The 23,464-nt window shown below is 37.3% G+C and overlaps 1 protein-coding gene across 1 annotated transcript in view; it reads left to right on the top strand.

The window, feature by feature from the left end:
* CEP112 (centrosomal protein 112) overlaps positions 1–23,464 on the top strand; it is a 423,284-nt gene that overhangs the window by 243,579 nt on the left and 156,241 nt on the right. Inside the window, exon 21 of the mRNA XM_003786186.3 lies at positions 7,456–7,686. Within this exon, the coding sequence (XP_003786234.1) occupies positions 7,456–7,686 (231 nt within the window). The remainder of the gene's footprint in view (positions 1–7,455; positions 7,687–23,464) is intronic.

Below are 23,464 nucleotides of genomic sequence, written 5' to 3'. Positions count from 1 at the left end.
GCTCCGCCATGTTTTCCTCATTCCCCTGTGGTTGTGACTGGGCTACTGAAGCAGGGTGGGCCTGTGGTGCAAGGTGTGTGCATGAGATGGGACTGGTCCATGGGGATAAAGTAGGCCTGCCACGGGCAACATGCATGTGCACGGTCCTGGGGACTGCAGAGCACTTGAGTCCTCACAACTCTGTTTCTAAAATTATACTCTCATTCGCTCTGTTCTTTACCCAACCGTTGGCCTTCCTCTCTCAGTCTAGAGTATGTCTAACACATCTTATAAACTGTCTTTAGTTTCTAAACCTTTCTTAGTCTTAAAACCCAGAGGTGTCAGTTGGCTTTCTATACTCTGCACCCTCCAACTTAGCTATCTTCACTGGTTTTTCATTGCCTACAGAATAAAATCCAATTTCTATAGGCTAATTCTTCAATATCTCCCCCAAGTCTTTCTTTCCTGAGTTTCTTATTTCCCTTTAATGATTTTTTTCTTTCATGCTGCTCATTCTTTCTCTTGAAAAATGTTCTGTGGCTATCCAGTTTCCCAATGGTACCTGTTCACCTCCTAAGATCCTTCTCAGGGACATTAGTTGTTTTAGTTTTCCAAAATCCTTGCTAGCTGGAAGTGGCTGTTTGTTTCTCATCTGAGCTCTCCTGGCACTTTGTCTTCCTTTATGGCTTTTCTGGTTGAGTGTGTGTATAAGTGTGTGTTTGTAGCTTGTATATTGTCGTGTAAATTCTTTAGGGAAATTTATTTTCTTAAAGTCACCTATCATGCTTCCACATAGTAATTCCTAATAAATATGTGTTAAAATAGTAAATTATACATAATTTTAAATTAAAGTATGACACATGGGAAATATGTCAGTTTTTGTGATTGCTCATAAGCTTTCAATGAATGTACAACATTAACATGATATATCAGGTAGTTATTAATGTGTCTTTATTTCAGTTTTGCTTATAGAGTAATAAATAATCCAAATGGTTGTTTCTTAACCATGAACATGTCCTTAACTCAGATGTATTTTGCTTTAATGGAGTATATTTTAAAATTTTGTGTGACTCTAGTTTGATGATAATCCTGGCAATTCATAACCATTTATAGGATATTTCAGCCTCACACTTTTTTTTTGCCAGAACTTATAAGATTCAAAGTAGTTTCCAGAATCATTGGCTTTCTAAGAAAAGTGGTCTTTATGTTTTTAACTATAAAGTTGTCCTTGTAATGTGTTTTTATGGATATAACATTTATTAATTTTTCAACATTTTTGATAGTTCAGCTGTTTTATATCAGTCAGATAGATGGTTTTATAGTTCACTCTAATAGTAAAGAAAAATGAACACATTTAATCTATGTTGATCTTGGCACCTTTGTCAATCTGTTTATTAGAGCATTTTAATGAGTGAAAGAAGGGAAATCTTTAGCATCAAGTTCTTTTCACATAATGTTCTCTCTTCCATAATGCATTTTTCAGTGCAGTTCTTTGTTTGAACACGACAGTTTGAACAAAGTCAATAAATACCAGTATTGCTAGCAATTAAAAATGCCTTCCTCCAAGTTATTATCACATACCTTGTTAGCCACTAAACATATACAAAGTGATGAAGTGGAGCAATGCCAGGGTATGGAAAAACAAGCCCATAAATACACTGTTGTTCATTCTGGAAATGTGTTCAGTGCTTCTGTAGAGCGACTTTTTTAAAAGTTAAAAAGTTATTTTTATCAACTACTTAATGGGCACAACATTCTTGATGGTTACACTAAAACCCCAGACTTCACCATTATAGAATATGTCCCTGTAAACAAAAGTGAACTTGCACCTTATAAAATTATACAGATGAAATTAATTTTATTGTGCTTTGCAAATACTGGTTTGGTTTTTTTAATGAATTGAAGATTTGTGGCAACCCTGCATCTAGCAAATCTATCAGTGCCATTTATCCAACGGAGTGTGCTCACTTCATCTCTCTGTGTTACACTGGGTTAATCCTACCAATATTTCAGCCTTCTTCATGATGGCAATATGAGTATGGTGATCTCTGATGTGACTATTGTAATGTTTTGGGATGCCGTGAAACACACCCACATAAGATGGTGAACTTAATCTATAGAATAGTTCTAACTACTCTCCTAACAGACTATTCCCCTATCTTATGCCCTCTTCTCTGGTTTCTCTATACCCTAAAACACAACAATATTGAAATTAGGCCAATTAGTAACCTTACAATGGCCACTCAGTGTCCAAGAGAAAGGAAGAGTCAATGTTTCTCACTTTAAATCAAAAGGTAGAAATGACTGAGCTTAGTGAGAAGGCATGTTGGACACTGAGCGTCTGAAATCCAGGTTCTCGTGTCAGACAGTGAGCCAAATTGTGAGTGCAATGGAAGAGTTCTTGAAGGAAATTAAAAGTGTGATTCCAGTGAACACACAAGTAATAAGAGAGCAAAGCAGCCTTATTACTGATAGGAAGAAAATTTGAGGGGTCTGGATGGAGAATCAGACTGGCTGCAACATTCCCTTAAGCCAAAGCCTAATCCAAGAAAGGCTCTCACTCTCTTTAATTCTATAAAGGCTAAGAGAGGTAAGAAACCCACAATAATAACATTTGAAGCTAGCAAAAGTTTGAGGTTTAAGGAAAGAATCTATCTAAATGTGCATAGTGAATCAGCAAGTGCTGATGGAGAAGCTACAGCAAGAATCCAGAAGATCATTGATAAAGGTGGCTACACTAAGCAACAGGTTTTCAATGTAGACAAAATAGCCTTCTATTGGAAGAATATTTTGTCTAGGAAGAATATTTCATAACTAGAGAGGAGAAGTCAAAGCATCAGAGCTTTAAAGGACAGGCTGACTCTGTTGTTAGGGTCTAATCCAGTGGTATCCTTAAGTTGATACCACCTACATTAGGTGGTAATCTCATTTGCTATTTCAAAAATTCTAAACCCATTAAAAATTATGCTAAACCTGTTATGCCTGTGCTCCTGTAAATGGAACAACAGAGCCTGGATGACAGCACATGTTTTTCAGTCTGGTTTACTGAATATTTTAAGCCCTCTGTTGAGATCTACTAATTCAGAAAAAATATTTCTTTCAAAATATCACTGCCCATTGACATCACAGCTGGTGACTCAACACTGATGGAAATGTAGAATGAGATTAATGTTCTTTCCATATCCACCTACACAACCTTTATTGTATAGCCCATGGCTCAAGGAATCATTTCAACTTTCAAGTCTTATTATTTAAGAAATGCTTTTTATAAGGCTCTGACTGCCATAGGTAGTGATTCCTCTGATGTATCTGTGCCAAATAAATTGAAAACTAGATTCTATCAAGAACATTCATGATTCATGGGAGCAAGTCAAAATGTCAACATTAATGGGACTTGGAAAGAAGTTGATTCTACCATTTATGGATAACTTGGAGGGGTTCAAGATATCAGTAGAGGAATTAACTACAGACATGGTGGAAATAGTAAGATAACTAGAAATAAAAGTAGAGCCTGATGGTGGGACATAATTGCTGCAATCTCATCATCAAATGTGAACAGAGGAGGAACTGTTCCTTAGATGAGCAAAGAAAGTGATTTCTTGTTATGAAATCTACTCCTGGTGAAGATACCGTGAATATTATTGACATGACAAGAAAGGACTTAGTTCAGTTGATAAAGCAATGGCAGAGTTTGGGTGGTTTGCCCATCAGTTTGAAAGAAGGTCTGCCCGGGGTAAAATGCAATGAAACAACTTCCATGCCATAGATAAATCTTTCATGAAAGAAAGAGTCAATGCTGCAAACTTCATTTGTGTCTTATTTTTAAAAATTGCCACAGCCACTCCAACCTTCAGCAACCACCACCCTAATCAGTCAGCAGTCACCAACATGAAGCCAAGCCCCTCCACCCACAAGATTAGGACTTACTGCAGTCTCTGATGATCTTAGCATGTTTATCAATAAAGTACTGATAAGATAATTAGTATTTTATCTTAAATGCTAGTGTACACTTATTAGACTACAGTATGCTGTAAACATAACTTTTATAGGCACTGGGAAACCAAAAAAAATTGTGTAAATCACTTTATTATAGCAATCACTTAATTGTGAAATTCACTTTATTATAGTGGTTTGGAACTGAACCTGTAATATCATCTGAGATATGCCTATATTCTAATGATAAAATGTCAAGGAGCCACTAAAAGTGGCAAACACACTATTAAATGAGAATAAAGGTGTAAAATTAGGTGTGGGAAAATGTAGAACAGTATCCACACAGTGACTAAACCATTAAAAAATATTTGTATGTACATTGACAAAGATCAAAATCCATTTTGAGATGGTGTCAATGCCTTTAGAAAACTAACATAGTTTTGTCTGGTATTTATTTTTTATGCAGGCTTTATGGCCTTGTGACTTTGGCTATTAACTTTGTAGTAACCGTACTGGAGATTCGGGGGCAGGGGTGCATGATGAGACTATACTGTTGGCACTGCTGAAGTCTATCTGCTCTTAGAAGATTCTCATCTATTTCAGGATTTGATTAAATCGACTACCCCTTCTCTTTTTATTCTCAAGTATTGAGTTCACAGGAATCATTGTAAAACAAGGAACAAAAGGCCAGGGACTTTGTTTTCAAGGACGATTGGTCCCCAGCTATGTATTGATGTTCAGATACCAATACATCTGTGAAACAGAGAAACAAACATTAAGACAGACATTCATTTCCTGAGAAAAAAGACTCATTTTCCACATTTGTGAGAATTAGCCTTTAGTATAAAGTTCTCTTACACATTCCTCTGGGACTATTTCAAGTCAGCTTTTTTAGAGAGGCAAGATAAAAATGGGACACCAGATCATTTCTTGTCTCCGGAGCTCAGATTGGTGATTTATCAAGCACTTTCTTTCCTAAAATGTTTTTGTCTAGACACCTGCAATGTCTCTTTCAGTCAAGTATAGAGAGGGAGCAGGGTCAGTAGTTGGCCTCAAGTGTACTGAGCACAATCCAAGTAATGGAACAACTTCGCATATTAATAGTATTTATGATACTGGGTTGTTGCAAAGATTAAAATAACCTCTATGAATGTACAAGATGCCTGGTGCAAAGTAAATACTCAATATCATGGTAGTTATTATTTATCATGTAGAAATGTTATCACTGTTAACACTATAATGGGACAAGCAAATTATTTTTATTGAAAACGAAATAATTTTAGACCAGATGACTATTCTACTAGCTTCACATCGTTTAGCTTTGTATTCCTATTCCTAGCATCCTGATGTTATTATTGCATTACAGTCACTTGGATTTTCTCGTTTCTAGTCAGGGAAATGTAGTACTTGTTGAAAGTACATCATGCATAAAACAGCTACCACTGTGTTTTAGAAAACGGTGCATTATTCTTAAATAATACATTGGTAGTAATAAGAGATTCCCTTAAGCCTGAACTAACAACTGTTCATCGGGTGGTAGCAAGGCAGACCACGTTCTCTGATCAACTTTCCCTCTGGAAACAACTAAAAAGGATAGATAAGAAAATACATTTTTAAATAACTTATTTTTAGTGTATTTATGAGCTGTTCATTTAGTTAGGATACTCAGAGACCAAAACCTAAATGGAAATAGAAATCTGGAGATGTAAGCACAAGGCTCTCAACTGGAGGACTTTTCTTCAACTAAGTGTACTTGAACTTCAGTTTTGTTCCATTTTTGTTTTAGCTCTTTTGGAGTACAGGGGGGAAAAAGTAAACAAAGTCCAGGACCCATTTAAAGTGGGAAATGTATCATAATACCAGCAAACACCAAGTTTTGTGAGGACACAAAAGGGTCATACCCATAGCAAATGGGTAATTGGAAACCAGGGAACTAGAAACAGGAAAACTACTTGTCTCAAATCTTAGCACTGATAGGAGATTGCCCCTGAAAATTTATAGCTATAAGATGGTCTTCATGGGGATTTTACTGTCTGAATTCATAATATCAGAGTATTCTGAAAAACTTGAGGCTGACTACTGCAAACCTAGAGCCTTCGGAGATTGCAAATAGCAGCATGAGACCTGTGAGGACTTCAGATGCTGGACTTATCAGCCGTAGAATAGATGTCACGTATTAACATGTGATAGACACTTAAATTTTAAATGGATTTAAAGTAATAAAAGCCGATCTTCTAGTCATATGTCACTTTCACAGGTTCTGTGTGGATATGAAATTTGAGGAAGACCTCACTCAATGAAGGACATGGAATTTAATGATTATCTTTTTGTTATTCACTTCTAATTGCATCGTGGCCAAAGAAAAGATAAATGTTTGGTACACTTAATACTCCCTTGTCATGTCCTTTGTTGAGTGGTATTTCCTACAAATTTCATATCCACACAGAGCCTGTGAAAGTGACATTTTTGGAAATAGTGTCTTTGCAGCTGTATAATCAAGTTAAGATTAGGTGGTAGTGGATTAAAGTGAGCCCTAAAACTAGTATGACCAATCTCATATTGGGAAACACAGAGAAACGCCCAGAGAGAACTCAGGTGAAGACAGAGGCACAGGTTAGAATGATGTTTCCACAAACCCTGGGACACCAAGGATTGCCAGCAAATACCAAAGATGGATGTGGACACAGGCATGGAACAGATTCTCCTTCAGCTTCCGGAAGAAACCAACTCTGCCAACACCTTGTGTTTAGACTTCTAGCTTTCAGAACTATGAAAAAATAAAACTGTTCTTGTAAGCCATCTAGTTTGTAGTACTTTGTTATGGCATTCCTGAGAAACTAAGACACCCCACATACTCAGAATTAAGACACATACTTCTAAATGGTTTGTAAGTCAACAGAATAAATCAAAGGAGGTGTTAAAAAAGATTTCCAACTCAATAATAATGAAAATTCTACTTATCTGAATCTAAGCAGTGGAACTAAAGCAATAGTCAGAGAGACATTTATAGTCTTCGGTTTATTAGTCAGAAAAGAGGAAAGGATAAAAATTAATGAGTTAATATCTGAAATAAGAAGTTAGATGAAGGAATCCAAAATAAAGCCAAACAAAGTAGGAGGAAGGACCGAAGGAAAGTCAAAGCAGAAAGCAATGAAATAAAAGAAAAAATGCAATAAGGAGCCCTGGGTGAATTTCAGGAACGTAATGACATTAAATATTTGACAGAGTAAGTTTCAGAAGACTGTGTGTAAAATTCTGTTTACACAGATGCTAGAAACAAGTAAAAACTCAACAATACTTTGTTTTGGGATACAAATATATGGTCACACGTTCCAGGTGGTAATCCACCTCTGACCTGTGAGGTAATGGCAAGTGAAGGGGGAGTAAGGGAAGGAAGGCCAGGAAGGAAACGAGGATAGAAGGAAGGAGCAAACGTTTGTATTTCATAGTTCATAATTTCAGTTTTTGTTTTTTGGCTGTTTGTAGTTCTTTTGTGACATCCCTATTTATATCCTCTGCTTATTTTCCCCTTTTTGGAAACAGGTTATTGCTGACATGGAGACGCAGGTTCACAAGTTGAGAGAAGAGCTGATCAATGTTAACTCACAGCGGAAACAGCAGCTAGTCGAGCTGGGTCTTCTTCGTGAAGAGGAAAAGCAAAAGGCAGCCAGGGACCACGAGACCACTGTCAACAAACTGAAGGCCGAGTCAGAAAAGATGAAGCTCGAGCTGAAAAAGACTCATGCTGCTGAGACAGAGATGACATTGGAAAAGGTAAGACAATTTGACAGACAGTTGAAACTCATGTTTAAAATATTCTCCTACCACCCTGGTATTTAATATCCAAAGGTTATAGGCATGAAATTACTCTTTATAAACTGTTCAGATGAACAATTTAAGCATCTTGCTCTATGTCTAATTACCACATCCACTAGGATTTATTTTGTTACCTCATGATAGATCCTTTAAAAATAATATAAGGAACTTCCTAACATTTCCATTGGCTTTCATGGAAGAGATTATATGGACTATCCTCCTCTGTAGTAATTAAACATACATTGTGATGAAATTCTATCATCATAGTGTCAATATTATATTGATGAGAAATACTTGGGCTATAGTCCTACATTTTCCTAGGTTAATACTTAAGTTTCAGAATTTTCTAGGTTATCTTATAACTATTTCTATATTTTACAGTTTTTTATAATATTGTAGCATAAGTGATATATATTTTCCTAGCTTGATATTTCAGTACAAATAAAGCCTCTTCAAAACCATATTATCATTGAAGCAAATGCCAATTTAATGTTTACGTATTTGAGGTTGACTCATATTCAAGGTACAGTCTCAAGTTTACTTTTTTTGATGTTCTGAAAAAGTATAAATATTTTATTCAAGTACTAAATATGAATTGCTATTTGTAAAATTACCCCTTGAATTTCTTAAGACCAATCTATATCTTGGGAATAAGAAACTTGAAAAGGGTGATTTAAGAATCACCTAATTCTGTTTAATTTTTCCACCTCTTCTTCATCTTCAAATAACATTGTGCCTTCAAAGAGTATACAACATCACTGCACGAGGCATTACTGCATTGATTTTACATAGGCTGTGATCCTGACGTGCTTTCTGTGTAGTACTTTAATTCATTTGAAAGTCAGATTTCAGCAGACTTTGCCCTTGGCAACATAGCTCTGAACTCAGAAATAAATAGGAAAAGGGCTCTAAAGAGGTGGGAGTCTGCCTGGCTTCTTGAAGAAATGGCAGAGGGACTGGTATGGCTGGAAATGTTGACCAGGAGAAGAGGGGAAGGTGCTGAGGCCAAAGAAACCACAGGGCTTAGGCACAGGTCAAGGAGGTCTGGGCCAGCCAGTGAAAGGTCTTTGCTGTGACCCTCCATGGGGAGAGGAGGATTGGCAGTTTTTAGTAGAAGAGTGACGTGATCTGACTCATATCTGAGTAGGATCTCTCCAGCTGCCGTGTTGAGAGGGGACTAAATTAAGGGCAAAGGATGAAGCAGGGAGACCAGTTAAAAGGCTATTATAATAACTGAGACAAGAGGGGTCTAGGTAATAGCAGTATAGCTGGTAAAAAACTGATCAGATTTGGGGATATGCTTCAAAGGTAGAGCGGACAGGATTTGCCCTTGAGTCATACGTGGGGCATAGGGAGGGGAGGTGTGGGGGACTTGTCCAGGGTGAAACCAAGAGTACTTGCCCGAGCCCATGGACAAATAAATGAGTTCCTGTTTGTGGAAATGAAGACTTGTAAATAGGCCACCCATTCAAGACACGTTCATATTGAGATGCCTTTATACATCTAAGTGGGATGTTAGTGATAATTCCTTCACAGCAGTGTAACATAATAATGTTTTAATGCTAAAATATGTAGAGTTTCAGGAATTAGAGAAATTGCCTTATACATAGTAATCTTAGACCTTTGAAAGTCGTGATAACAGATACTGATGGAAAGGGAAAGTGATGGTTCAGCGCCTGTGCTCAGTGGTTAGGGCGCCAGCCATATGCACCAGGGCTGGCGGGTTTGAACCCAGACCAGGCTTGCTAAACAACGACAACAACAACAAAAAAACAGCAGGGTGTGTGGTAGGTGCCTGTAGTCCCAGCTCCTTGGGAGGCTGAGGCAAGAGAATTGCTTAAGCCCAAGAGTTTGAGGTTGCTGTGAGCTGTGACACCAAGGCACTCTACTGAGGGTGACATAGTGAGATTCTGTCTCAAAAGAAACAAAAAGAAAAGAAAAGAAAAAGAAAGGGAAAGTAATATTAGCACTGGTTTTTTTGTTAATACTCACAAGCCCACCTCACCTTGGCTTCAGTCAGCTCTGCTAACAGTTCAAGATATTTCTAAGTAAATGTTCTTAAATGGCACAGATACCTTATATTTTGATTGAAGAAAATTGGACTTACTAAAGCCAAACTTATAAAACATCCAATATAGACTAATTATTTTGCATTATATGTACGCATTCCAAATATTTCTTTTTAATAGGAGATGAAGTTTTTAAAGTGTAGATTTTTATGTTACTAACTAAATTGACAAGTTAAAGGTAATTAAAAAGTTAGTATTAGAAATTATTGGCAAACATTTTTGATCAATTTTCTGTATTCCAAAAAGGTGTTCATTATTCCAGGTCCACTGTGTGGACACAAAATATAAAGAAAAAAAGATGTCACTATCCTCAAAAAGATGAAATAATAGTTACCCAAGACACACACACACACACACATCCACGCACACATGCACAGATAACTATATCCTCAAAGCCGAATGAATTTGGGAGAAGTTCTTTTCTGCTGAGGAAATCAGGAAACATTAATTAGAAGCGATGTCATTTGAACTAGACACATTAGGTAGGGTTCTGACCAGTAGAGACAGAGGATGGCGTTTGGAGTAAAAGGCATAAGAAAAGCAAGAGCAAACCAAACTGTTTACATGGTAAATAGTGTCATCAGGGGAGTGGCTGGTGAACGGGCCAAAAGATAGCTTGGGGGTCACGGAAAATCTGCAAAGCTGAGGGGAGTATTTTGGGTTCACTGGGTAAACACCAAGGAGCTACTGAAGGTTTTGAGAAATGAAGTGTCAAAATTCAAGTGATTATTTGGAACATGAGTCTGTCAGTGTTGGCAAAGTGTGGGAGCAGGTGGCAGGTCTGGATTAGTCCATGCTGCGAGTTCTTGTGGCACAGCAGAGGTGCGTGAGAGGTACAGGGCGTGTCATGGTGGCTGTGGGACGGAGAAGACTCTGCAGAAGCAGAGATGGTATTGGTTAGACTTGTTAAGTATAAATTCAACGCTAAATGGGGAGCATAGAAGTTTCTGGTTTGGGGAGGAGGAAAATGAATTCACTTAAGAACATGTAAAGTTGGAGGTGCCACACTACACTTCACTTGCTGATGAAGGAATATTTCCAGATATCTTAAGAGGAAGCAGGAGTGGAGGAAAACAGCTGTCGGAGTCACCCACAGAAGGCCTGGCCTATGGCCTTGGGAGTGAGTGAGGCTACTAAAGAGAATGGTGGGGGGAGGAGGGAGGGAGGGAGACGAGCAGAGAGGGAGGGAGGGGAAGAGGAGGGTAGGGAGAGCAACAAGCAGCTCTGAAGGAACTTAAGGGAAGCAGTTGAGGAGAGAGGTTGGACAGGAAGCAGTCACAGAGTGGTCATCATGGAAGGATTATGAGAAGAATGAATTTCCATGGAGATGGAGGAGAAGAATATTTGGAAGGAAGGACTATCAAGAATGTGACAGAAAATCAGTCAGAAAGGTTGAGGGTTGAGGAAAGGTCACCGGACTTGGAACAGAGAAGTCATTGATGATCTTGGACCACACTGAGCATGACACCGTGCACAGAGACACAATTACAGACGACAAACGAGCAAGTGGGGAGGGGGCGCCCTCTGTTCTGGAAATGTGATGTGAAAAGGAAGGTGTAGTTCCAAAGAGCAGCAGGAGTTAAGGAAAGCACATTTTTAGGCTGAACATGTCTTAGGCATTCTGAACTACACAAGAAGGGACTAACCAACAGGAGCATTCTGTGAAGAGTTGCAGATAATCATGGGCTTGTGATCTGAGAGGTGTGGGTGTGAATGACGTCCCCAGCACAGGCCTGCCCGGGTCCTTGGCTCCAAGGAGATGTTGGTCTATTCCTGGAACATGCCACATCCATCTCCTGCTTCCGGGTCTTTGCCCACTGCCCCGAATGATCTTTGCACGATTTTCTTCTGGCCAGCCTCCTCTTCATCACTCCACTCCTCAGAGCATCCTTCCCTGACGTCTTTCTCTACAGCCTGGCCTATGAATACCACCTTACTCTGTCCTAGTCTCATCATAGCTCATCTCACTTTATGAAATCATGTTTATTTTTTATTTCCTCCCACCCTACAGAAAATAAGCTCTATTAACAGGACCTTGTCTGTTCATTTCTGCATCACCAGTGCCTAAAAATCCCAGCACATGGTAGGTGCTCACCTGGGAATCTGGGGAGTGAATGAGCGACAGGAGGCGTGACTTTCACCACGGGAGGAAGGAAGAAGAGCGGGTAAAGACACAGAGAAGTTCTCCGGCAGGACTTAGAAGTATGTACAGCTAATCGCATCTGTATTCTTAGTAAATGAGGAGTTTCTAGTAAAAGCAGTCAGGCCTCCACTGACCAGATGGGTGGCAGAGAGGACGAGGGTGTGAGGGAATTTGCTCATACAGAATTGGAGTTCTGCAGCTAGAGGATGAGGCCTGGGCAGTCTGAGTCTGGAAGAGCAGAATCCTCCTGAATTGAAGTGAGAACACAGGGTACCAGAAGATAGAAATGAGGTTTGAATAGGTGCTGAGGAGGCTAACCAGGATGCAAGGACTTGTTGGCAAGTAGGACAATGTGGGAAAGGGAAGAGAGGACTAACAGGCTGGTGTCTGGTGTGATGAGTTTGGTGGAATCTGCCACCTTCCAAGTTTGTCTGCTGAAATCCAAGTGTTTCTGGGGTCTTACGATGAAGCATAATGTGTATTTCCAACTGATTGTTTTTACTTAACTAGTAAAAGGAGTTTAACATTTCCAAATGCAGTGAAAACCTGAACTGTGAATTCTCCGAAAGCAGGAATGATCCTTTCTAAAGTGCTGGGATCATGCATGATGCCTTGCCCAAATTAGGAATTCATTAAATGTTGAGTGAGTGAATGACGATCAACTGAGAAATTTAGTATAACCCCTGTGCATGGTCATGTGAGTAAATCAATCACTATTGATTTCTCCAAATTTGATTTTAACCCATTATAAATACTTTGGGTAGGGCAAGATACATTTATATATTCAAATATCCATTTACATTATTTTAGTGTTATAATTTCCTCTGTATTACATAATGAGCTAAAAACATAGCATAAATATTTTTTCAAAAATAGTTTTAACTTTTCTACACAAATTAATATTAGTGTTCCTTCCATAAAAGTTTGAATTAACTTTTATTACTGAATTTATTTATTGAATTTATTACTGAATAATTTGTTATTTGAATTAACTAATAAGCTGGTAATTCTAATTCTAATCTGTTATGTCATTCTGCAAGCTACTTGAATTCTTCTCACAGTACCTTATAAAAAGTCTAATGTTTTGGGGCGGCAGGCACCTGTGGCTCAAGGAGTAGGATACCAGACGTGGCGGGTTCAAACCCGGCCCTGGCCAAAAACTGCAAAAAAAAAAAAAAATTCTAATGTTTTATCAAGTTTAAATAAATCTGAAAGTTCAAACATTCGCTAAGCAGTTTAAAATCCAGTCAGAATTCAGAGGTAAAGAAATTAATTTTTGGTCATTGAATATAGAATTGAGGTTCAAAGAAGAGAGGACAGTAACAACTGAATAATAAATAAATAATCTTAATACAACATCCCCTGTGGGTCTGGGCTGTTTCAGAAGCACTTACAATGTTAAGGTTATAAAAGAATTCCTAGGTCCAGATCCTACCTGAGTTTCTGTCAGTAGCGATTTAGACCTAAATGATATCTTCAGTGACTTTCCGAGAAACATGAAATACCTCCACAAGGTCAAAGTGCTTGAAATAGATAATCCGAGAGAGTCGATGATTGACACTTGCAAAGTGAAGGCTTCTTTTCTAGCCTTTTAAAATCTTTTCAAACCGAATTGAAACAAAGCTCATAAAATAAGAACCTCTGAAAAATTAAAGAACATTACTAAGTGATGATAGTGGATAATTTTCAGAAGACTGATTAAAACTTTGCTATTTAAATTTGACCATTGTTTCAGAAAGCTATTCATCTATTTAACAAGTAACCTTTCTTAAAATAGAGTATATTTTAGACGCTATGAAAAGTAGAGAACCGTATAAAATTCCCTGCTACTGCCACCAACCAGCTATAGCCAATAATAATGATGTGTACATAAAATAACTAGATTAACTTAGCTGATCCAGATCATACGAATTAAACAGTTTCCTCTCTTGGTTTTTTAAAAGCTATGCTAAGAATATTCCATGCTATTTGAAATTCTTTGAAAATACAAGGTTGTTATTTATGATATTCCATGTTGTGGATGCAGCATAATTATTGTATTACTCCTTTATTTTCAAACAGATTTTTCAAAAACTGTTCAATGTGCAGATTAGCACATTTTAGATAAACTTTTGTCAATATTTTCAATTTTTTTCCCCTTATGTTAAAATTCCAGTGGAATTAACAGGTCAAATTACATTTTGGAATATTTTTGTTTACTTCTATTTATTCCAATAGAGTATCTATGTAGTTCTTAGTAGTATTAGTATTTTGATTACATTTTGGTACTTTTTATTTAATTTTCATTTTTAAAGAGTGAGAGATGGAATATTTATAATAGAATACTTGGTATTCATATTTTATTTTCTAGGAATTGCCTGTCCATGTCCTTTGCCAGTTTCTCTGATCAACTTATATAAACTCTTTTCATATTTAGGATGATAAAACCCTTATCTTTGTGGAAAAATATTTTTGGTATTTGCCTTTTAATTTTGTGACACACAGATAATTTTATTTATATTTAGTAGAATTCTCCATCATAAATAGTTGTTTTAAGATGCCCATTTTGTTATTTATAAATATATGGATATATCAAACATTTTCTGCAATGTAAAGTAAGTAAGAAGCTCTCACTAATTTGACGTTGCATTTACTAGTTTGGGTTCCTGGTCTGTAATTTGAAGTGGTATCTGAAGGATTATACTGGAATTCTGCCAGTCTGAAGTCATTAAAAAGCTTTGAGCAACGATTCAGCATCTTTTTTGAACTTAAGAAAAGCTCCATATGGCATAATTATTCAAAGCTAAGGTCGTAGAAACTACTTAAACCTTTGAAATTTATAATTAAAGGATTAATATTAACTTATGAAGACATTGTCATTTTGGCTTAAAATGGATTTCTAATCTCAATTTTGTTCTTTCTACTTTGATCTTTTTTCTAACTTTTTCCTTTGCTAGAAAAAGTGAAGTTTTATATCCTTAAACTTTAAATTAAATATTATCCTCAAATAGTTTAGATTTATAAAAAATTGACAAACAACCTCCAGTATAATTTTTATTATTTCCCACAAACATTGATGAACTTAAAGTTGGCACTTTCTTCTGGATGTATAGGCTACAGTCTGATATAATGGATGATGATACCTCCAAACAGATGAGTAAATTAATTTAAAAACCAAAACCAAAAACAAAAACAAATGCCAACTTGGAAAACTTAGGATGTGTACATAATTTAAATGTGATAAATTGGTAATTTTACTAAGGTTTCAAATTTTAACTTATCTTTAAATGACCTCAATTATAAACCTTTCTTGTATGATGAAAGATATTATATAAAAGCTAAGATTTTTGTTATCATTTTGACAAAATACACAAAACCAAGCACATATTTTAGTGAAATATATTTGCATATGTCTTTCTGTAACAAGAGCAGTGTATGTTCCTTGTATTTTTCTTTTTTACATGAGCCCCAAGCTCTTCTACTTTATCTGCTTCTAATGTGAGGGACCTGCTTCACAGCGCATCCATGAAATAAATACTGGAATAATGTCTGGGGCATTTGTTTATTAAACAAACAGGACAAGGGATCGGCCGTCATTCATACTTAGATGTTTAACGTTGTCAAAGGTCTGTCAGCCCTACCTGAGTGGCACCGCAAAGCTCAAAGTCAGCGTGGAGTCCTGGGGGTGGATGGAAATGGACTTTCCCAGCTGACTGGCGTTTACAGTTTCCCAGAGAATCATTTGCTCTTTCTCCCTCTGCCTCTTTGCTGCGTGTTAACGAGTACTTCTATTTTCTAGCCAGCTATGAGAGGAAATCAATAGCTGGACTTCAAAGTCTAGTTTTCCTAGGCTAGAAAACCATGCTTTTCTTGGAGAAAATTAAAAGGGAGTATATTTTATATTAAGATTATTTGAAAATAAAATCTAGAATTATGAATGAATCATTGTTTATAAAACGAACATTGAAAAAATGTAAGATTAATACCCTCTTGTCATTCTGTAGCCTAGCTTTTAGTATTCTAATAAACTATTAACAATGGGAGTTCTGCATTCACCAGAAGTTGTTGATTTTGTCTTTTATTTGGTACTCTTAGTGAAAAAAAATTCTTTTTACCTGAATAAAAGAAAATCTCTTAGGTCAGGGCAGTAAAAGATAGTTATTTAACTGATGAAAATATTTCAGATTGTATATAGAACCAACACACTGTACCCCATGACACAGCTATGATTTAATAAAAAAAAAGATAGTTATTTAATGTGAGAAATTATTAAAAAATAAACAGTTTATTTGCCATCTTCAGAAATTTGGTATGTAAATGGAGAGAGCTGGGAGCAAGTGAAAAGAGCAGGTATTTGTGCCCTGAGTTTTTTTGTGTGTGTATCCATTCTGAGTTTTGGAGATCTTTGTTTTTGGAGTGTGTGTGTGCATTTTAAGATTTGTGCTAATAATTGTACAAATCTATTTTTTAAATTATGTTATTTGTGCATAATAATTGTATATATTTATGGAATACATGTGATATTTGGATAAATGTGAATATGTAATGATCAAATCAGGGCAATTAGGATATCCATTACCTCAAACATTTATTATTTCTTTGTTTTGAGAACATTTCAAATCTTCTAACTATTTTGAAATATAAATTATTGTTGATCATAGTCATCCTACCGTGCTGTCAAAAACTAGAACTTAATTTCTTCTATATCATTTTTGTATCAATTAATCAACCTTTCCTTATGTCTCCTATCCCTGATTCTTCTCAGCCTCTGGTAACCATCATTCTGCTCACTAATGAAAACAACTTTTTAGCTCCTACATGTGAGTGAGAACATGCAATTTTTGCCTTTCTGTACATGGCTTATTTCATTTTAACATCATGACCTCCAGTTCCATCCCTGTTGCTGCAAATGACAGAATTTCCTTCTTTTCAATGGTTGAGTAATATCCATTGTGTATGTATACTACATAGTCTTTATCAGTTCCTCTGATTAGGGACTCTTAGGTTGCTTCCATGTTTTGGCTGCTGTGAACAGTGCTGCAGTCAAAGTGGGAGTGCAGGTGTCTTTCTGATATATTGATTTCCTTTCTTTTGGATGTACACTCAACAGTGGGATTGCTGGATCATATGGTAGGTCTATTTTTAGTTTTTGAAAGAATTCTATACTGTGACTATACAAATTCACAATCTTACTGTCCAGTGTCTGTTCTTTTTTGTCTTTTTGATAAAAGCCATTTTAACTTAGGTGAGATGACAGGTCATTGCTGTTCCGATTTGTACCTTTCTGATCCTTAGTGATGTTGAGCATTCTTTCATATACCTACAGGCCATTTGTATGTCTTCTTTTGAAAAATGGTCGAAGTGGGTGGAGCATTTGCTTGAACTGACTTGCTTGAGTTCAGGAGTTTGAGACTAGCCTGAGCAAGAATGAGACTCCGTCTCTAAAAAATAGCTGGGCGTTGTGGTAGGTGCCTGTAGTCCCACCCAGCTTCTCAGGAAGCAGAGGCAAGAAGATCACTTGAGCCCAAAAGTTTGAGGTTGCTGTGAGCTATGACACTGTGGAACTCTACTGAGGGTGACAAAGTAAGACTCTATCTCCAAAAAAAAGAAAAGAAATGAAAAATGCCTATTCAAATCATTTGCAAACTTTTAACTTAGATTATGTGTTTTTTGTGCTATTGAATTGAGTTCCTTATATATTTTGGATATTAATCTCTTGTCAGATAGATAGTTTGTAAATATTTTCTCTCATTCTGTAGGTTGTCTCTTCCCTCTGTTGATTGTTTTGTTTGATGTGCAAAAGCTTTTCAGCTTTATATGATTCAATTTGTCTATTTTTGCTTTAGTTGCCCCTTCTTTTTGAGGTCTTCTATAAAAAATATCTTTGCTCAGACCAACATCCTAGAGCACTTCTTCTAGGAGTTTCATCATTTCAGATCATACATTTAAGTCTTTAATCCATTTTTATTTGATTTTTTTATACGGCAAGAGATTGAGGTCTAATTTCATGTGCATGTGGATATCCAGATTTTCCATTTCTGCATGTGGATATCCAGATTTTCCATTTCTGCATGTGGATATCCAGGTTTTCCATTTCTGCATGTGGATATCCAGATTTTCCATTTCTGCATGTGGATATCCAGATTTTCCAGCACCATTTATTAAAAAGACTTTCCTTTTCCTAATGTTTGCCCTAATGCCTTTGTTGAAAATGAGTTGACTATAAATGCACAGATTTATTCCTGGATTTTCCTTGCTGTTTTGGTTACTATAGTTTTGTAGTTCATTTTTTCCCCCTTAAAAAATTGTCTTTACTTTGCATAGCTATCCTTCCAGGCAACAATCTGTGGGTTCTTACTAAAGAAGGGGAGTAGGCATATTGAGGAATGCTAAATAGCCTCTTCTACCTGGAGACTCTCCCTAAATTAAGATAATGGTGTCATGGCATGGGGGACAGTGAGAGAAGAGTGGCAATTTCAGAGGGGAATTTGTGGGATACTGTGAGGTTAATCCTGGCCTAACTGGACTTTACCTGGTTTCCGACATGCGATCACTTTCCTGCTGGAACAATATGTATTCTTCCCCAGTGTTCCTAAAACTACTTTCCTGGAGTTTTATAAAAACCTTGTCATCCCTGTCAAGAAGAAAGAGAAACTTAAAATGGAATATTTTTGTCAGTGGCATATATATTCTTGTTATTGTATAATATCTCCAAAACTATAAAGCACTTCTAATCATATCACCCACATAGACAGAAAAAATGGAAACCATATTAAAGAGTCCCCTAGTTTTGACTACTGGAATGTTGACTGTAATACTCCATGTACACCAAGTTCAGATATTTAGATCTGATTAGGTTTGAAAGAGCTCTGAACTCAGGGATGAAGGAGACAGTTTAAGAACTGAGTCTATGGCTCAAAGGAGTAGGGCGCCGGCCCCATATGCCGGAGGTGGCGGGTTCAAACCCAGCCCTGGCCAAAAACTGCAAAAAAAAAAAAAAAGTAAACTAAAAATAGCAATGAATATTTTAGTTAAATGAGAAATGTCCCTCTAAAGTAGAACACATGTATCACATATGCAGTAATACACCAAAACCACTTTTACAAACCACAGACATGTTAGTGTCACGATTACAAGCACAGAATTTGGAGAACTCACCCAGTTTTAACCCTGGCTCTGCCATGTATAGCAGCGTGTCCGTGGGCAAATTATTCAAGCTCATGCGCTTCAGTTTCAATATTTACAAAATAGTGGTGTTAATATTACCTACCTCATAGGATCATTGTGAGAATTTTCTGAGTTAATATATGTAATGCAACTTTAAAAAGTGCCTGGTATGTAGTTATTGTTAAATAAGTGTCTGCAGATGCAAGTTTGAAAGAAAAACGAAAAAAAATGAAAATGCCCTTCTATTAAGATTATGGGGTATTTGGATTTTTTTTTTTAAATACTAAAAATTTTCTGTTTGGTCATTATGTATTTTAGCAATAAATAATTCTCAACATGCAAAAAAAAAAAAAAAGAAAAAGAACTGAGCTTAGGACCAGGTGTAGTGGCTTATGCCTGTAATCCCAGCACTCTGGGAGGCTGAAGTGGGAGGATCCCTTGCGTTTAGGAGTTTGAGACCAGCCTGAGCAACAGAGAGACTCTGAGACCCTGTCTCTACTAAATATGGAAAAACTAGCCAGCCATTGTGGCAGGTGCCTGTAGTCCCAGCTACTTGGGAGGCTGAGGCAGGAGGATAGCTTGAGCCCAAGAGTTTGAGGTTGCTGTGAGCTGTGACGCCGTGGCACTCTACCCAGAGTAAAAGACACTCTATCTCAAAAAAAACAAAAACAAAACCAAAAAAACCCAGAAGTGAATCTGTATTGAAGACTGGGAACCCACACTGTTCAACAAAGCAGTATGAGATGATTTATAAGCAAGCAACTATGTCCTTAGCAATGGGACTCAGACTGCCACTTTCTTCTCTCTCTTTCACTAAGGAACTGGTGAGCACCTTTAGTTGGTGAGCTATTTTCTCAGGCTGTGGCAGCAAAGTAGTATAAACCAAGTGGTTTAAACAATTTAGGCTAGATGTTCAAAATCAGAGCATCAGTAGGGTCGGCTGCATCTGGGTGAGGGAGAATCTTCTCCTGGTCTCTCTCCCAGCTACTGGAGGTCTGCTGCCAGTCTTTTTCTTGCTGATGGTTGTCCCATCTTCACAGCTCCAGTTTTGTAGTGTTTTTTGAATTCTGATAATGTGAAGCCTCCAGCTTTGTTCTTTTTGTTCAGGATTGCTTTGGATATTCAGGGTCTTTTGTGATTCCATACCATTTTTTTTTTCTATTTCTATGAAGAATAGCATGGGTGTTTTCATAGGGATTGCACTGAATCTGTAGTACTCTGGTATTGTGGATATTTTAACAATATTTATTTATTAATTAATCCATGAACATGAAATATCTTTCTATTTTTGGTATCATCTTTAGTTTATTACAACAGTATATTGTAGTTGTTGGTATAGAGATCATTCACTTTGATTAAAATTATTCCTATGTATTTGATTTTTTCCCTAGGTATTTTATTTTTTGTACTTGTTGCAAAGGGATTGCTTTCTTGATTTCTTTCTCAACTAGTGTATTATTGATGCATAGAAATGCTACTGATTTTTGTATATGGATTTTGTATATTGAAAATTTACTAAATTTAGCAACTCTAATGTTTTTTTTTGGTGGAGTCTTTAGGTTTTACTAAATATAGGATCACGTCTTCTATGAACAAGGATAATTGACTTCTTTCTCCCTCATCTTGGTGTCCTTTATGTCTTTCTGTTGCCTAATTACTCTGGCCAGGACGTCTAGTACTATGTTGAATACAAGTGGCAAAAGTGAGCATCCTTGTCTTGTTCCTGATCTTAGTGAAAAGGCTTTCAATTTTTCCATGTTGAGCAGAATGTTTAGCTGTGCATTTCTCGTATATGGACTTTATTATTTTGAACTATGTTCCTTCTATACCCACTTGGCTGACAGTTTTCATCATGAAAGGATAGAAGGAACTTTGGGAATCCACGTGTAAGAAAACAGTGGTGGCATAGACCACAGTGGTAGCAGGACAGATGGTCAGATTCTGTATATCCTCATATTTTAAAGTGAGAGCCAACACAGCTTTCAATGGATTTGATATGGGGTGTGAGAGCAAGAAAGTAAGCTATAGATTAGTTGACACACAGGAAAATATGTGAAGAAATACACTAGTTCCTTTCTCTGTGGGATGGGATTTATGTGATTTTTGTATTATTCTGTACTTTCTCAATGTGCTCTGTTATAAACACTTTCTCAGCTGAACAGTGATGTACAGAAGTCACCATCTAGTCCTGTCTTTGCCCTGTCCCTAAGCTCTAAGGTGTCTTCAGTCTGCTCCCTCTCTCCTGCCCCTGGGAGACCAGAGTCACAAAGAAGAGGGAGTGCTGGCCCTTCCTCATGTTAGCTGGTATCCCCAACGGAGCTGTGTGATTATGATGTCACCAGCTCTTCCTCAGCCCTACCTGAGAGGCTCTCAAATCCCCTACCCTTGGGGCTCAACTGTCTTCCTTTCAGGGCAGGGAAGCTGTGCCCTTATTAGCATCAAAGACAAGCAGAAGCTTTGCCCATTCTGAACCTGAATGAAGGGCTCTCATCATTGCTGTTAGGAACTTAATGGAGGCCAAAGGAGATGTGGGCTTCTCTGACTTTAGACTGTCCATCCCACAAGGAAGACCAAGCCTTAGGATTGATAGGGAGGAGAGAAGAGAATTGTAATGCCCCTGAGAAAGAACAGGCTGGAAGCTGGAAGGGAGACACGGGACCATCTGGCTTCAAGGAGAGGAAGGTAGGACGGAGACACCTTCTGTGTTTTAGAGATAGGGACCTTGCTGAAAATCAAATCTCCTTGCTGAGTTGAAATAGGCTCCAGTAATGTAGAAACAGCCTTGCTTCTCAAGGAGATGAATTCTGAAAGGGTGTGGATGGTAGAACAGTAATCACACTGAACCAAGATCAGTCCCCACCTAGATCCACTAGACAGCATGGAAACAATTCAAGGAGTGAGGGCAGGTAGAATCAGGCAGAACTTTCTGGAAGAGGTAGATTGTGAACTCATGGCATTTCTTCCCTTGCTTTAAAACATAAAACGTGCAAAGTTCTGTTACCCAGAACAAAGTGAAATTGCCATGGCTTCTTGGCAGTCTGGCCGAGGATTTGCATAAGGACATTTCTCCTTTGCCTTTCCTCGCTCTTCTTATTTATTTGTTTATTTGAATTAATAAATCAAGGTTATGGCAGAATATATATCACATAAAATTTACCATCTTAGCCATTTTTATCGGCATGGTTCAATGGCATTAAGTACATTGAAATTGTCATGCAGCCATCACTACCATCCATCTCTAGAACTTTTCTGTCTTGCAAAATTGAAAACTATACCCATTAAAGAATAACTTCTATTACATGTCCCCACTAGCCTCAGGCAACCTCCATTCTTTCTGTTTCTGGGCATGTGACTATTCTAGGGGAACTTCTAGGAGTGAAATTGTAGAGCAGTTGAGTTTTTGTGACTGATTTATTATAATTAGCATGGTCTTCTGGTTCATTCATGTTGTAAGATATGTGAAAATTCCTCTATTTTAAGGCTGAATTATATTTTACATATATACCACATTTTGTTTATCCATTCATCTGTTGTGTTTCCACCTTTTGGCTATTACGAATAATGCCTCTGGATAATGGTGTGCAAATATCTTGTTGTGGTTCCTACTTTCAAGTATTTTGAGTATATACCTATAAGTGGAATTGGTACATATCATAATTCTATTTCTGATTTTTGGAGTGACTTCCATATATTTCCATAATGACTGCACCATTTTCCATACCCACTGGCAGTGTACAAGGCTTTAACTTTCTCCACAACATTGCCACTGCTTTGTTGTGTAATAGTCATCATGGAGTTAATGGTACCTTCTTCTACCTTTGTTAACTGTCTCCCGGCACCTTTGCTGTGCTTACCCCAGACTACTCCTTTTTTCACAAACAGTTGGCTCTAAACAGTCTCCTTTCATGGCTTCACACGTTGCTCCCTCCTGCTTGGAAGACATGGTAACTCAATATCCTCATTCAAAGATGTCACTTGTGCACATCTTCCTCCTCACACCAGCTCAGAAGAAATCAGGCTCTTTCTTGTATTCCTCTAACTTTTCATTCACTTCTTTCTTTTAAAAACACAGCTTACATATAAGTGTGTACAATACTGTAAGTTTTGACAAACCATCCCGATAATCAAGGTGAAGCATAATTCCATCACCTCAAATATTCCTCTGACCCTTTGTTATCAGCCCTACTTTTCTTTTCTTTTCTTTTCTTTCTTTCTTGCTTGCTTGCTTACTTGGATAGAATCTCACTTTGAAACCCTTGGTAGACTACCGTAGTGTCGTAGCTCGTAGCAACATCAAACCCTTGGGCTCAAGTGACTCTCTTGCCTCAGTCTCCCAAGTAGCTGGGACCACAATGCCCCGCTGTTTTTTTTAGAGATG

This window comes from Otolemur garnettii, unplaced genomic scaffold (genome assembly GCF_000181295.1).
Source record: "Otolemur garnettii isolate 467f Iridium unplaced genomic scaffold, OtoGar3 scaffold00018, whole genome shotgun sequence".
Lineage (NCBI taxonomy): Eukaryota > Metazoa > Chordata > Mammalia > Primates > Galagidae > Otolemur > Otolemur garnettii.
This window is presented reverse-complemented; position numbering and strand designations above follow the sequence as displayed.